The sequence below is a fragment of the Anolis carolinensis genome, chromosome 2 (genome assembly GCF_035594765.1).
Source record: "Anolis carolinensis isolate JA03-04 chromosome 2, rAnoCar3.1.pri, whole genome shotgun sequence".
Lineage (NCBI taxonomy): Eukaryota > Metazoa > Chordata > Lepidosauria > Squamata > Dactyloidae > Anolis > Anolis carolinensis.
In genome coordinates, this window is record NC_085842.1 from 26,236,824 (window position 1) to 26,252,482 (window position 15,659).

Here is a 15,659-nt window from a genome sequence, read left to right on the forward strand (position 1 = left end):
TGTCACATTTTGGCCAGTTTAGAAGAGCCCAGAATACATATGAGCCACTAATATTTCCTTGCCTGACTGCACACTCCCCCTACAGTCCATTTCAAGTGAAAGCAGCTCTATTAAACAATGGAGATGCACTCAATTTCAAACTGAGGTCTGCCTAATACAGAGTAAGGAAGTGGGATTAAAAATCCCAGTGCTTTAAGGAAAGTCCTCACCCAGAGCAATTAGTTTCGGGAAATGATCCCGCAGCATCCAGAGAAGTTTGGTTACTGCGGATTGAAAAGAACTGCAAATGTTCCGCTAGAAGTTTTCTTTTATTTATTTTTCTTGATGATGCTCAGAGATGTTCTGCATCTCATAAGAATTTTGCCAATGCTTAAGAGCAATAATGCACTGATGATAAGCAATCTGCACACAAGCAGATTTCTTGTCATCGGCTCTCCTTACTCTCCCAGTGCCTTAAGTTTTTCCCTCTTGAACCCTGTTTGCCTTTGGGGTCACTTGATTGCCATGTTGATGCCCACTGTGCACATTCAATCTCTGCTTCCTTTCATAAATATAAAAACAAAGGAATGATTGGAGAGAATTCTCATGGGGATTGCTTTCTACTCGTGTTTTCATTTAGCTACCTGTATGTCTTTTTACATCCCTTCATTAGTTGTTTGGGGATTTTACAATGATGATAAGTGCCGGAGCAATCTACACCAGCGTAGCACAAGGAAGTCTCATTTTTTGGAGAGTGCTGGGATATACAGTGCTCCGTAGCAGCACATTTTCCACCTGATATTGGATTTTATGTGAACCTTTTTATCACGTGTTTTTCATACAGTCCTGTGATCAAGTTTGCATTTTTGGTCTGTGTTTTCAAGTCACACACACCCTCCCACTTTATCTGACTCTCTTCTGGGTTTTGGGCCTTAGATGAAAGGAGGAGGAGGTTTGTACCCTCCTTGCCACCAGTGAGTGAAGCTGTGAAAAGGACTTGAGACAGGGGTCCTGCTGCTGATTGTGAAAATCTCTCTTGATGCTTGGAAGAAGATGTAACGTTCCTCTTCCTTGTGCTCCAATCAGACATTGAGGACGTCTTGACTAATATGTCTGGCTGCTGGCTTTTAAGATTGGCCAGAATGGCATTTGCTTAGTCTCACAGTCATACAGTTGTACTGAATACAGAGCATTTGCAGATCTATCCCTCTAAGTAATCCAGAACTGTGATACTGAACATGATGACCATAATTCATTAACTAATTAATTAAAGGATTTTTTGGGGGAACTTTTTGCAGGGAAGATTCCTGAACCATACCTTTGACTAGAATTGGGATTTCTGTTTCTTGACATATAGTAACATTCACTTGATATATGGGGCAGGTTGCACTCTCAGAGGTATCTAAGAGATTGGAGCAGCTGTGAAGGTAAAAACGGATAACATTAACATGTGCCATTTGGAGTGCTTTGGGAGAAGTCAGAATAAAATACCAGCAATATTTCCATCGGGTTGCTGTGAGTTTTCTGGGGTCGTATGGCCACATTCCAGAAGCATTCTCTCCTGACGTTTCACCCACATCTATGGCAGACATCCTCTGAGGAAAACTAAGCAAGGGAGATTTATATATCTGTGGAAGATCCAAGGTGGGAGAAAGAACTCTTGTCTGTTAGAGATAGGTGTGAATGTTGCAATTAATCACCTTGATTAGCATTCAACTTTGAAGCCAGGCTGATTTCTGCATGGGGGAATCCTTTGTTGGGAAGTGTTAGCTGGCCTGATTGTTTCATGTCTGGAATTCCCCTGTTTTAAGAGTGTTTCCATCTCCCTAAATAGCAATGTTTCTTATCCAATATACTGTACAATGCCTTTTATCTGAAGAAAGACTTGGATAGGGGAAACATGGTAAAAATAATTTAAAAATAAAATAAAATAAAAAACATCATAAAATAATGATGAAAAATAGTAATGATCTCTGAAAACTTTGGTGTGTGTTATGGTTTCAAATCTTGGTCAGTTTTGCCTCCTGGTGTTTACTAGAAATATAAAAGTTACTAAGTTTGATTTTTACAATAGCACTCTGTTTAAATCTTTGTCTCTCCTGCCATCTGGTGCCCATGTTTAGTATAAACACACTGAATCAATGAGAGCCAAGCATGGTGTATTGGTTTGAGTTGTAAGGCTAGAACTGGAGACCATGCTTCAGATCCCCAGTCAATCATGGAAACCTACTGACCAAGCCACACACTCTCAGCCTCAGAAAACCCAGTGATAGGTCACCTTAGAGCAGTGGTTCTCAACCTGTGGGTCCCTAGGTGTTTTGGCCTACAACTCCCAGAAATCCCAGCCAGTTTACCAGCTGTTAGGATTTGTAGGAGTTGAAGGTCAAAACATCTGGGGACCCACAGGTTGAGAACCACTGCCTTAAAGTCACCATAATTCAGAAACAACGCGAAGCACACAAGAACTGAACCAACTGTGGAAAAGTGAATCAACATCCCCATATGTTGATTCACAGGACATTCATAGGGATACCAAGATGCTTGCTTATAAAGCTATTATCGTTCCCACTCTATTGTATGCCTGCAAAACAAGGACCGTGCACAAATGTCACTCTCAACTTCTCGAACAATTCCATCAGAGCTGTCTTTGAAAAAAATCCTGCAGATCTCTTGGGAAGACAGGTGGACAAATGTCGGCATGCTGGAAGCAGCAAAGACCACCATCACGGAAGAGACGATCATCCACCACCAACTTTACTGGGTTGGCCATGTTGTCCGAATAGCTGAGTTACGCTACTCTCAAATCAAGAATGGAAAACAGAATGTCAGTGGACAAATAAAGAGATTTAAAGATGGGCTTAAAGTTAACCTTGAAAAATGTGGCATAAACACCAATTGGGAATCCCTGGCCCTCGAGCATTGCTATGGATTTTGAAGAGGCATGAATAGAGGGCAAAAGGGAAAAATGCGCTGAGAGGAGAGTACTCCAAGCAAATCCTTGTCGGGACCGTCTTCCATCTGGAAATATGTATCCTTGTGACAGACCATGTGGATCCAGAATAGATCTTTATGGTTATTTACATATCCACCACAAAGACTCTACCTCTTGAAGACAGTTATACTCAGCCAGAATTGATTGAAAATAGATAGATCAGCAAAGGCCCAGCTCTGTAACAGCAATTCAACTGTGGAATTCTCTGTCCAAGGAAGTTAGGCAAGGTCCATGTCTTCTAGAGGGCAGCAAAAACAGTGTTCTGCATGGCATTCAATGTTTGAAAGTGCAGTTTTATCTGTTCTAAAACAGAATTCTAGAATTGTTTTTAAGGTAACGGTAAAGGTTTTCCCATGATGTTAAAGCTAGTCATGTCCAATTCTGGGGGTTGGTGCTCATCTCCATTTCTAAACCAAAGAGGCGCCGTTGTCTGTAGACGGCTCCAAGGTCATGTGCCTGGCATGACTGCATGGAACGCCGAAGCAGTACCTATTGATCTAATTACATTTGCATGTTTTCGTAAACTGCTGGGTTGGCAGAAGCTGGAGCTAACAGTGGGAGCTCACCCTGCTCCCTGGATTCAAACTGCCGACCTTTCAGTCAGCAAGTTCAGCAGCTCAGCAGTTTAATCCACTGCACCACCAGTGATAAACCATGCTTTGTCCTGAATTAATTTACTTTTATCAGAGGTGCTGCCCATGCCATCCCGGTATTTTGTTTTGGGAGTGTGTGGGTTTAAACCCACATCAAAATGGGTTTTTTAAACCCTGCTTCAGCGTGGGTTTAAGCCACATCTCAAAGGCCCTAAGGCCCCTTCTACACTGTCATACAAAAATCCAGATTATCTGCTTGGAAGTGGATTATATGGCATAATCCACTTCAAAGCAGACAATGTGGATTATCTGCTTTGATAATCTGGATTATATGGCAGTGTAAATCCAGGCTCAGATAAAAGAAATTGTGTTTTGTTATTTATGATTTTTCTACCTTTACAAATTTCCTGCACCCCTATCACCTATGCAAATGGAAATTTTACTGCAGTAGTAGTTGGCTGCAATCCAACAATAACAGGCGAGTTATGTGGTTGTTATTTTAATTTCTGCTTCTAGGTTTGACATTGCCCTCTGGTGGAAATTTATCATGTTACACCCTATGGCCTAAATCTAATTTCTAGCTCCAAACAGAGGAGACTTATTGAATCAGTTATTTAATGGTCAGTGCTTAATGCAAATCCCACTGATTGAATGGCTCAGTCTATCTGATATTAGCAACTGGATTTAGATTCAGGGTTGTTGTATGTTCTCCGGGCTATATGGCCATGTTCCAGAGGTATTCTCTTCTGACGTTTTGCCCACATCTATGGCAGGCATCCTCAGAGGATGTGAGGATTTAGATTCAATTATTTAAAGTTATTCATTATTCCCTTCCATAAAGGAGCTCAGTCAACTGCGGCACCTGGAAATTATCAATTTGTTTTGTGCTGTTACATGACATCAAGTTTTCAAGTTTGCCAATGTTTGCTCTGGAGTCTCCAGCAAACTCTAGAGTATTCTCCAACTTTTTCTAAAGTGCGGCCAAGTCGAATTAAACCTAGAAAAGTGAGAATCCTCACCAGAAGTCAACAGGGCCAAACAGTGGTGGATTTGTAGAAAACCTGATTTTTGATCCAGTGTCGATAAATCTCTAATCATCGATAGCCCTACTCAAATCTTATAAATTCAATGCCATAGCTTCTTTGGATATATAAATCCAGTTGTAATCTGGTCCTCCTCTTTTCCTATTGTCTTATGCTTTTCTACCTTTATAACCTTTTCTAGCATTTTTGGCAGGATATATATTTAGGCAGAGATTTTGATTCCTGCAGAACACAATGCTTAGGGTGACAAAAAGAACAAAGGGAGAACAAACAAAATTATCATCACATTTTCATAGCATCATAGAGTTGGAAGAAACCACAAAGTCTATCCTGGTCAACCTTCTGTGATGCAGGAATATCCAACCAAGTGATATTGTGGTACATTACCATTGTAGAAATAGAGCCGTGGTGGTGCAATGGGTTAAACCCTTGTGCCAGCTGAACTGCTGACCTGAAGGTTGAGTTACTGACCTGAAGGTTGCCAGTTTGAATCCATAAGATGGGGTGGGGTTCCATCTGTCAGCTCTAGCTTGTGGGGACATGAGAAAAGCTTCCCAGCAACACATCCGGGCATCCCCTGGGCAGCATCTCTATAGATGGCCAATTCTCTCACATCAGAAGCAACTTGCTACTAGTATGTCCTCAAGCTGCTTCTGACATTATTTCTTACTTTTTTTTAAACTATAATAGAACTCCATCCCTCCAAGGCTATTAGGTTCAGAATCTAAAATCAACAAATAATGCTCCTTCCTTGGAGGATTTTAAACAGATGCTGGATGGCCATCTCTCAGGGGTGCTTTGAATACGATTTTCCTGCTTCTTGGCAAGGGGTTGGACTGGATGGCCCAAGAGGGTTCTTCCAACTCTATGATTCTATGAAGTGACTTTAGTATTAGGGTGATATGCTCACTCCTAGATGTTACTGTTACAGTTCTGGTTGCTGAGTTTTGAACTAATTGGAATTTTCTAACTTGGTACAAAGGTAACCCAATGTAAAGTGCATTGCAGAAGTCCAACCTTGAGGTTACAAGCACATACACTTCCATCTTTAGGTCATCCAAATCTAGGTGGGGGCGCAGCTGGCGTATCAGCCGAAGCTGGTAGGAAGCACTCCTACCTGTCACATTAATTTGGGCTGACATTTGGAGAGATAGATCCAGGAGCCTCCCAAGCTGTGAACATGGTCTTTCAAGGGGAGTGTAAACCCACCCAGAAGTAGTAGAGATATATGACCAGAACCACTGCATCACAGTGCCTCTAATTCCCAGCTCACCTCCCCCCAAGCGTTCCAGAAGGATACAATGGTTGATCGTATTAAATGCTGCAGAGAGGTCTAGAAGTACCAACAGGGACACACAACCCTTGTCAGTATTAAGATGGAGATCATCCACTAAGGCAACCAAAGCAGTCTCAACCATGTACCCTGCTTTGAATCTAGTTTGAAACTGGTCATGGAAGTGTGTGTCATCTAAGACTGCCTGAAGTTGGGGGCAACTGCCTTCTCAATCACCTTGCCCAAAAAAAGGAAGGTCAGATGCTGTTCTGTAATTATGAAGGTCCAGGGGATCCAGGGAGGGCTTTTTCAGCAGTGGTCTAACTTCTGCTTTCTTTAGACATGATAGAAAATTCCTCTTCCTGAGAGATGCATTAATCATTTGTTGTATTTGAGATCAAATTGTATCACCTCCCTGAATGACCAGCCAAGAGGAACAGTGATCAAGAAGGCAGGTTGTCCTCCTTATTAGCCCCAGCTCCTTGTCCACATCAACAGTATTCAATAATTGAAACTGATTCAGCATATTCCCACTCACAGAGTTACTGGACACCTCGTTGTTGGCTTCTGTTCCAATGACAGTGTGTAAGTCAGCTCTTATGTTAGAGATTTTATCTGAAAAATGGTTGTTAAAAGCATCACAGTGAGCTACTGAAAGTTCCAATAATGAGTTCAATGGGGAGGGTATCTCTCACTACTCTGAAAAGCTCAGCTGGACACAAATCTGCAGACTCAATGCATGTAGAAAGAAAGCTTTCTTCGCTATGCACATTGCCTACTTATATCAGTATGAATCATATTGTAACCTTTTCAAGATCAGGGAATTTATGTGGCCCAGTATGTAATGCTATTTCCTATTAAAGTCTGCATTCTTGTCATTCCACTTTTCACAAAAAACCAGAAAAAGACACTCATCAATCATAAAAAATATATCCTTTAATATCATAATTTGTATAATTTAATATCGTAATTTATATAATCACATCTCTGTGCTGTTATCACAAAAATAAATAATCAATAAATATCATAAGAAATATGAGGTAGAAAGAATAGTTTTATCTAAGGACACATGTCTCAAAATCCTTAGTATTTATTGCAAAGCCCTAATGGCCCTTTAAGAAGTGTTATAGAAACAATCAATTACAAATAAGAAATGCATTTTCCAAAATATTGTTTTGTTTTTCAACAATAGATGTGATTGCAAGAAAACATCGAAAGGAAATCTTCCAGCTCTCAGCATCTTTGAAAATGAAATGTACTCAAGTAAATCTGAAGCAGCATAACAATAAAACCACAAATTTTGTGATTTGGATTGGTTTGACAAATCATCCAAGGTTCTAGACTTTCTGTTAATTTCAGCATATCTAACCAATACATATTGTCCAAAATTTGCCAATTAAAAGAGCTGTAATGGGATATGTTTTCCACAGGAGATTAAATCAAGGAGAGTAATATCCCATGACCCACAGCCCAAATTATGTACTGATGTTAGACTTGCAAGAGGTAGGTATATACTCATAGTAGAATGAACTGTAGTGGATGTTGTTGTTTTTGAAGTTTGATAGCAGAGCTGAAGAATTTCAGGATAAGTTGATGGGTACCTTGGAAGGAAAAGGCAAGAAGTTGGTAGACCAGAGAAGAATAATTAAATTCTCCCTCCACGTCTCCACTGCCTTCCAATCTCAAATTTCCATCCCTGCCAAATCCACCACCACTTTTAGGTAGAGAGTGTCATCCTTAAGGTAGTTAGGAATCTCAACGTGGCTGGCAAAAAGGGGGCTCCCACTGGCCACGTTCAACCTCTCCCGAGGCTGGTGGAAGGAGGAGCTGTGAGGATCTGGGAGGAAGGTCTCCATGATTGGCGACTTCTTCCTTGTAGGGTCCAGGAGACAGAAGGTGACCTTTTGCCGGAAGGGCCAGGGCAGGATGTCATCATAGGGCCCTTTGGCCAAGGCGAGGAAGAGGGAAAGATGGCCTCCCTGGCCAATACCATCTCCATCGGGATATAGCCGGACACAGAGATGGTACCCAAAGGTGTGAGTGGCAAAGACTGGAGAGTAGATGGAACGTTTCCCTCCCGCTTTGGACTCCTTCATGAGCTTGGAGAAGTTCTCCACCTTCCACACCAGGGTTCCATCAGTGCTGACCAGTTCTGGCATTGGCGGTTTGGATTCTTTGTTTTTCTCTTGAGACAACCTCAAGAGTTTTTCATATTGGGAACAGTTGTGCTGGAGAGACTTCACCATGGCCCCTTGACTGGCAAGCTGCCGGCGCAGGGACAACACCATCAGCTCCAAGGCTTCCACACGCATTTGGACACATTCCACATTCAAGGCAGGGTCACCCTGGAAAAATAAACAGAGGGTCACATCTGGGAACAAGAAGTAAAGGACACTTGTGGGCTCCTGATTGTACCCCTGTGTTTTGTTTGGACAACAGTTCCCAGAATTCCCTGGACAGCATGTCCAAGAGACAATAGCCTACTGGCTATAGGATTCTGGGAGGTTTTATCCAGAAAAGAATTTGGTCTAGGCTCTGAGCTAACCATGTTACAGCAGGCTTCACGTACAAATACGTGAAGGGAAGTCATAGGGAGGAGGGAGCAAGCTTGTTTTCTGCTGCCCTGCAGACTAGGACACGGAACAATGGCTTCAAACTACAGGAAAGGAGATTCCACCTGAACATCAGGAAGAACTTCCTCACTGTGAGGGCTGTTCGACAGTGGAACTCTCTCCCCCGGGCTGTGGTGGAGGCTCCTTCCTTGGAGGCTTTTAAGCAGAGGCTGGATGGCCATCTGTCGGGGGTGCTTTGAATGCGATTTCCTGCTTCTTGGCAGGGGGTTGGACTGGATGGCCCATGAGGTCTCTTCCAACTCTACTATTCTATGATTCTATGATTCTAGGCTAACCAGTATGAATAAAATGAAACTCTTTCACAGGTAAGAAACACAGAGACTCAGGCCCCATCAACACTGCTATATAAAATTCAGATTATCTGTTTGAACTGGATTATATGGCAGTGTAGTCTCAATCCAGTCCAAAGCAGATAATGTGGATTATCTGCTTTGATAATCTGGATTATATGGCAGTGTAGATCCATCCTGGGAGTGCTAATAGGCATGTGGTCCCATAAAGGTAAAGGTTTCCCCTTGACATTGAGTCCAGTCGTGTCCGGCTCTATGGGTTGGTGCTCATCTCCATTGCTAATCCGAAGAGCTGGCTTTGTCCCTAGACACCTCCTAGGTCATGTGGTCAGCATCACTGCATGGAGCGCCGTTACCTTCCCGCTGGAGCAGTACCTACTGATCTACTCACATTTGCATGTTTTCAAACTGCTAGGTTGGCAGGAGCTGGGGCTAACAGTGGGAGCTCATCCACTCCTCAGATTTGAACCAGTGACCTTTCGGTCAGCAAGTTCAGCAGTTAAACCCGCTGCACCAGAGGCTCCATATATATTCTTTAATATCACAATTTGTATAACAGTATGTGTGTCTGTATATGTGTGTGTGTGTACTGTATGTAATATATTGACATACAGTACAATCCTGCTATCCAAGAAACTGCTGGTAACAGCAGACCCTATTGAAATGAACAACTTCTGTCTGCAATTATCATAAAGTCACATCGAAAGACCTAGTACATTTCTTAGAGATCTGTTGTAGGAGTTTACCAGCATGACTTTATGGCAACTTTTGACAGAAGCATACCGTAGAATCGCCTGTAGGACTAGACCACATGTTTCAAACTCAAGGCCTGTGAGTCCAATCCAGCCTGCCATGTAGCTCTTCAAATCTACAACTCCTGGATTCCTCATCATGAGACATCATAACGAGAGCTGATGGGAGTTGCGATACAGTGACATCTAAAAGGCTGTGAGCAGCAGGGGAAACATGGAGGTAAGGTGCAGGTCCAGTAAGGGACTATACCAGTGGTTCTCAACCTGTGGGTCTCCAGGTGTTTTGGCCTACAACTCCCAGAAATCCCAGCCAGTTTACCAGCTGTTAGGATTTCTGGGAGTGGAAGGCCAAAACATCTGAAGACCCACAGGTTGAGAATCACTGGCCTATACAGTCATGGACTGGCTGGACCATGTGGATGCCAATGTAGTGCTGCAGTGAATTCTGCCAAGTATGTCAGTCCTCTTCTAGCCAGTCTGGAGCATTTCTGCTGTGAATTTAGCAGCCAGTTTACAATTGCTCTTCATCTCTATCCTAAATTCATCTTTCTCTTACCAGTCTGCCCCCCTCTGAAATCCTTACACACCTCCTTTTGTTTGTACACTAACTAGGTTCTCCCTCGAGCCCTGGACCGTTTCCAGACTTTTGTGCCCTCTTGACAACTTACCATGATTGGGCTTCCAATGCTCCAGGAAGATTGTGCTTCTTCTTCTATGTCTTGATGTCCAAGGTCAAAGGCGGCTTTCACTACAGTTCCATGGTGCACCAGAGGAGGGCAGGCATGCTCCTGTATGGGAGAGAAGGTGGCAGGATTAAGGCGGATGAAAGAGGAAAAGCTATATCTTTGCCAAAGCATCTGATGCTGCAGTTACTTAGCTACAGACAGTTTTATCTTCTCTTAAACAGCAGTTACCTCAAAAGAGCTTTGTGTCTTATTATAGACACTGAATACTATTTATTTTTAAAGCAGGGGTTGGATGGCCATCTTTCAGGGGTGCTTTGATAGTATTTTCATGCATGCCAGGTGGTTGGACTGAATGACTCTTGTGGTCTTTTCCAACTAAATGACTCTATTATTCATATTCACATCAGTGACAGCCAGTGGGGACTTTGAAAATATCACAGAGGCCCCTTATACACAGCCATATAATCCAGGCTATCAAATAAGATAATCCACATTATATGCTTTGATCTGGATAATACGAGTCTACACTGCCAGACAATCTAGTTCAAAATGGATAATCTGGATTTTATATGGCAGTGTACAAGGGGCCAGAGTGACCAGAGTTTGAATACGCATGCAGCCACAGAAATCTACTGGATGACCTTGGAAACGTCGGTCTAAGGCAGTGCTTCTTAAATATTTTCCATTCACAACCCCTTACTAGCCAGGAAAGTTTTACATGACCCAAGTATATTGGTCTATAAAATGGGTATTAAAACCAAACATTTCCTGATAATAAATCAGTATAGGTAAGGCTTGCTAAACAGGTTGATTTTTTAAATTTAATTTGATGCACATTGTTGCTGACACATTTGTGCAAATGTCTAAAACAGCCAGTAGGTGGTGTTCGGAAACCTTTAATGTTTTTTCGTTATGCCAACATTGAGCTAAGCTTGTCAAGCAAGCCTACAGAAAACTTGCTGTAAGTCGTAGTTCCAACTTCCATAAGTCGGAAGCCACATAACACACATGACAATCCAATTGTCAGATTAACTGAAACAGTTCTGTCTTCCTATTTCATCCTTGGTTGTGTCAGTCTTGACTTTAAATACCTGATATGATTTGAGTGTTCCGGTCCAAGAGCAGTCAAAATTCGGGCAGGCAACGTCTGTGGCCAAGGCATCTTTTTCTGCTGCTTTGTCACTATGAAACTGAAAAGAGAGAGAAAATCAGACCCAAATCTCCCAACAAGTACCTCTGTCTTTATATCCCTTCCTTTCTACACTGCCATATAAAATGAAGATTATCTGCTTTGAACTGGTTTCTATGGCAATGTAGATTCATATAATCCAGTTCAAAGCAGATCATATGAATTGTTTGATTTGATAACCTGGATTATATAATACGTGATCATTATCATTATCATTTATACCTTGCCACCATCTCCCCAAAGGGACTCGGGGCAGCTCACAAAAGCATTAGCAATGCTAAACATAAGATAAACAATACATAAATATGAAGGCTATCATATGGCAGTGTAGATCCATCCTTCGTAACCATTCATGTGAAGTTCAGTAATATATTGGAACACAACTCACCTGTCTAGAGCTGAGTCTCGTCTTACAGGTATGGCAGGCCACTCTCTCTTTATTCCTGGGGAGGCAAAGGAAGACAAGAAGTTGAGCAGAATGGAAATTTCAGAACAGAGATGTATGCATGTCTCATGTTTTATAATTTTAAAAACGATATGCACTAGATTTGATATCAAGCATATATACCAGGCATGGGCAAACTTGCCTTAGGATCACCACTGAATTTGAAGGCACACAATAAAAACATGCTGGCAAATGACCCCCTTCAAATAAACAAAAACAAACCAACCCCAAGAACATTTCACACTGATAGCTGGGGTTTGAATCTATGATCAGCCATGGAATCCCAATGAGTGACTTTAGGTGAGTCACACTCTCTCAACCTTGGAAGAAGACAAGGGCAAAAACTTTCTGAACAAAATGTCACCAAGAAAACCCTGTGATTGAGTTAGGTTAAACATGACTTGAAAGCACACGACAACAATATGTTGTCAACCTTAGAGAAGCTAAAACAATTTTAGAAACCACAGGAACAACAAAGAAAGCCAAACTTACACACTGCGGCTGGATCTACACTGCCATATAATCCAGTTTATCAAAGTAGATAGTCCAAATTATCTGCCTAGAACTGGATTATATCAGTCCCCTTCTACACTGCTATATAAAATCCAGATTATCTGCTTTGAACTGGCAATGTAGATTCATATAATCCAGTTCAAAGCAGATCATATGGATTATCTTCTTTGACAATCTGGATTATATGGCAGTGTAGAAGGGGCCTGAGTCTACACTGCCATAGATCCAGTTCAAAAGCAGGGTTCAAATGGGTTCAAATCCTTACTTGGCTATGAAACACACTGGGTGACCTTTGCTGACTCACACTCTCTCAGTCTCAGAGGATGGCAAATGCCATTCTCCTCTGAACAAACCACCAAGCAAACCCTGTGAAAGGATTGCCATAAATAAGAAACATCATAAAGATACTGCTAATCTGAGTCCCCTTCTACACTGCCATATAAAATCAAGATGATCTGCTTTGAACTGGATTATATGACACCATAGACTTTTTTTTTCTGTGTCAGGAGTGACTTGAGAAACTGCAAGTCACTTCTGATGTGAGAGAATTAGCCATCTGCAAGGACGTTGCCCAGGGGATGCCCGGATGTTTTACTATCCTATGGAAGGCTTCTCTGATATCCCCACATGGGAAGCTAGGGCTGACAGACAGGAGCTCTCCCTGTTTCATGGATTCAAACTGCCAACCTTCAGGTCAGCAGTTCAGTCGGCACAAAGGTTTAACCCATTGCACCACCATGCACCCTAACTTAATTGGCGTCAAAGTGCATTAAGTCTATAGTGTAGATGCACCCATTGTTTTTTGAGGCACCAGCACTCTTTGGCAGAGAAAGCTAAAGGCCTTAACAAACTACTACTGACATTTCACAGTCATAGCAGCTATAGTAACATCAGAATGCATGGATTTACAGTATACACCCAAAAACATTTTTCCCCACACGAGAAGCTGGAGCTGACAGATGGGAGCTCACCCGCTCCTCGAATTAGAACCAATGCCCTTTCAGTCAGCTGTCCTGCCAACACAAGGGTTTAAGCTATTGTACCAATGGGGGCTCAATATAATTCAGTTCAAAGCATAGTGTGGATCATCTTTTTTGATAATCAGGATTATATGGCAGTGTAGAAGGGACCTTGGAAGTCCTTCATTCAAGGGATGCTATAAATTGAAGTCGACTAGATAGCAATTAACAACAGATAGATAGGACAGATAGGATCATAGAATAGAGTTGAAAGAGTCCACATAGGCCATCTAGTCCAACCCCCTGCCATACAGGAAAAACACAATCAAAGTATCCCTGACAGATGGCCATCCAGCCTCTCTTTAAAAGCTTCCAAGGAAGGAGCTTCCACCATACTCCGAGGCAGAGAGTTCCACTGTTGAACAGCTCCTATGGTCAGGAAGTTTTTCCTAATGTTCAGGTGGGGTCTCCTTTCCTGTCATTTAAACCCATTCCTCCGAGCCCTACAGGGCAGCAGAAAACAAGCCTGACACCCTTTCACATGGCTCTCATGCCTCCTCTCAGCCTTCTCTTCTGCAGGCTAAACAGACCCAGTTCTTTAAGACGCTCCTCATAAGGATTCATAGTCTCCAGATCTTTGATCATTTTAGTTTCCCTCCTCTGGACACCTTCCAGCTTGTCAATATCTCTTTTGAACTGTGGTGCCCAGAATTGGACGCAGTATAGGCAAGAGAAATGAATACAGAGAGACAGCACCCACCCCAAAGAACAAAACAAACAAAAACAAAGAATGCGTTGTCAAAGGCTTTCATGGCCGGGATCACAGGGTTGTTGTACGTCTTTCGGGCTGTGTGGCCATGTTCCAGAAGTATTCTCTCCTGACGTTTCGCCCACATCTATGGCAGGCATCCTCAGAGGTTGTGAGGTATGGAACTTCTGGAACATGGCCACACAGCCCGAAAGACATATAACAACCCCAAAAACAAAGAAGAAGAAAAAATCATGATTTCACTGATAGCTGCGGTTCAAATTCTTCCACTCGGCTGTAGAAACCCAGTATGTGACCTTGGCTCAGTCCCACTCTCTCAGCCTCGGAGAAAGGCAAAGATAAACCTCGCCTGAAGCCACTGGCTAAGGAATGCCTGGGGATGGGTCGCCTTGGCTGGGAGACAGAAAGGAAAAGCCACACGCATTTGGCACAGACCTGAAAAGGGCTTGGACGCATCGGCGGCAGTATCGGTGCCCGCACTCGGCTTGCTGCGGGTCGAGGAGGAGGAACCCGCAGGCCTGGCAGAGCAGCCCCGCGTTGCTCAAGGGGTCCGTGGGCATCACCCTGCTCTCCCGCGTCTTCCCCATCGTCCACGGGCTCGCTGTCTCCTCTGTGGTTTCCCTGAAGGCAAGGCGCGGCTTCTGTGGGAGAGGAGTCCGGAGGAGGCGCTTTATATGACGCCAGCGTGACTCAGAGGGAATCCCGGCCCTGCGTCACTGGCCAAGCCCCAGGCAAGGGGAAAGCCTTGTCTGAAGGAAGGAAGGAAGGAAGGAAGGAAGGAAGGAAGGAAGGAAGGAAGGAAGGAAGGAAGGAAGGAAGGAAGGAAGGAGAGGGCCGCATCGCACAGAGCCAAAGAAGGGTGGAAGGAAAGGCAGGATCAGAGATCAAACCCACAGCTATAGGACGGAGTGAGACTTGGCTTGAAATCCCTCCATATCAGTGGTTCCCAATCTTTGGGCCTCCAGATGTTTTGGACTTCAACTCCCAGACATCCCAGCCAGTTTACCAGCTGTTGGGAACTTATTTTTTTCGTGTCAGGAGCAACCGGAGTTGCTTCCGGAGTGAGAGAATTTGCCGTCTGCAAGGAGGTTGCCCAGGGGATACCCGGATGTTTTGATGTTTTACCATCCTTGTGGGAGGCTTCTCTCATGCCCCCGCATGGAGCTGGAGCTGATAGTGGGAGCTCATCCGCGCTCTCCCCGGGTGGGATTCGAACCTGGCAGCCTCAGGTCAGCAACCCAACCTTCAAGTCACAAGGCTTTTATCCCCTAGGCCACCGGAGGCTCCGTGGGAACTGTGGGATCTGAAGTCCAACACTTGGAGGTCCAAAGGTTGGGAACCACTGCTCCATAGGAAAGGGATCTGGAGTCCCAGGCTGGATCTACACTGTCCTATATCCCAGGATCTGATCCCAGATTATCTGCTTTGAATTGGATTATGTATCATCATCATCATCATCTTTGTGTTGTCGAAGGTTTTCATGGCCGGAATTACTGGGTTGCTGTGAGTTTTCCAGGTTGTATGGCCATGTTACAAAAGCATT

General features: G+C 43.3%; 1 protein-coding gene across 1 annotated transcript; it reads right to left on the reverse strand.

Moving 5' to 3' along the window:
- Positions 1-6,803: 6,803 nt before the first annotated feature.
- Positions 6,804-14,763, reverse strand: LOC103278075 (TNF receptor-associated factor 2). The gene is made up of 5 exons (XM_016990842.2): positions 14,552-14,763; positions 11,819-11,873; positions 11,333-11,431; positions 10,224-10,343; positions 6,804-8,225 (listed from the first exon to the last, which is right to left on the reverse strand). The coding sequence occupies exons 1-5, from the start codon at positions 14,701-14,703 to the stop codon at positions 7,563-7,565; spliced, it is 1,089 nt and encodes a 362-aa protein (XP_016846331.2). The 5' UTR covers positions 14,704-14,763; the 3' UTR covers positions 6,804-7,562.
- Positions 14,764-15,659: the final 896 nt, after the last annotated feature.

Bases quoted from the DNA above. Each gene is read 5' to 3' on its own strand.
- LOC103278075 (XM_016990842.2), bottom strand. From the start codon at position 14,703: ATGGGGAAGACGCGGGAGAGCAGGGTGATGCCCACGGACCCCTTGAGC. The intron at 11,874-14,551 runs GTCTGTGCCAAA...TTGCCTCCCCAG, and splicing joins TGCGTCCAAGCCCTTTTCAG to GAATAAAGAGAGAGTGGCCT. The intron at 11,432-11,818 runs GTGAGTTGTGTT...CTCTCTTTTCAG, and splicing joins CGAGACTCAGCTCTAGACAG to TTTCATAGTGACAAAGCAGC.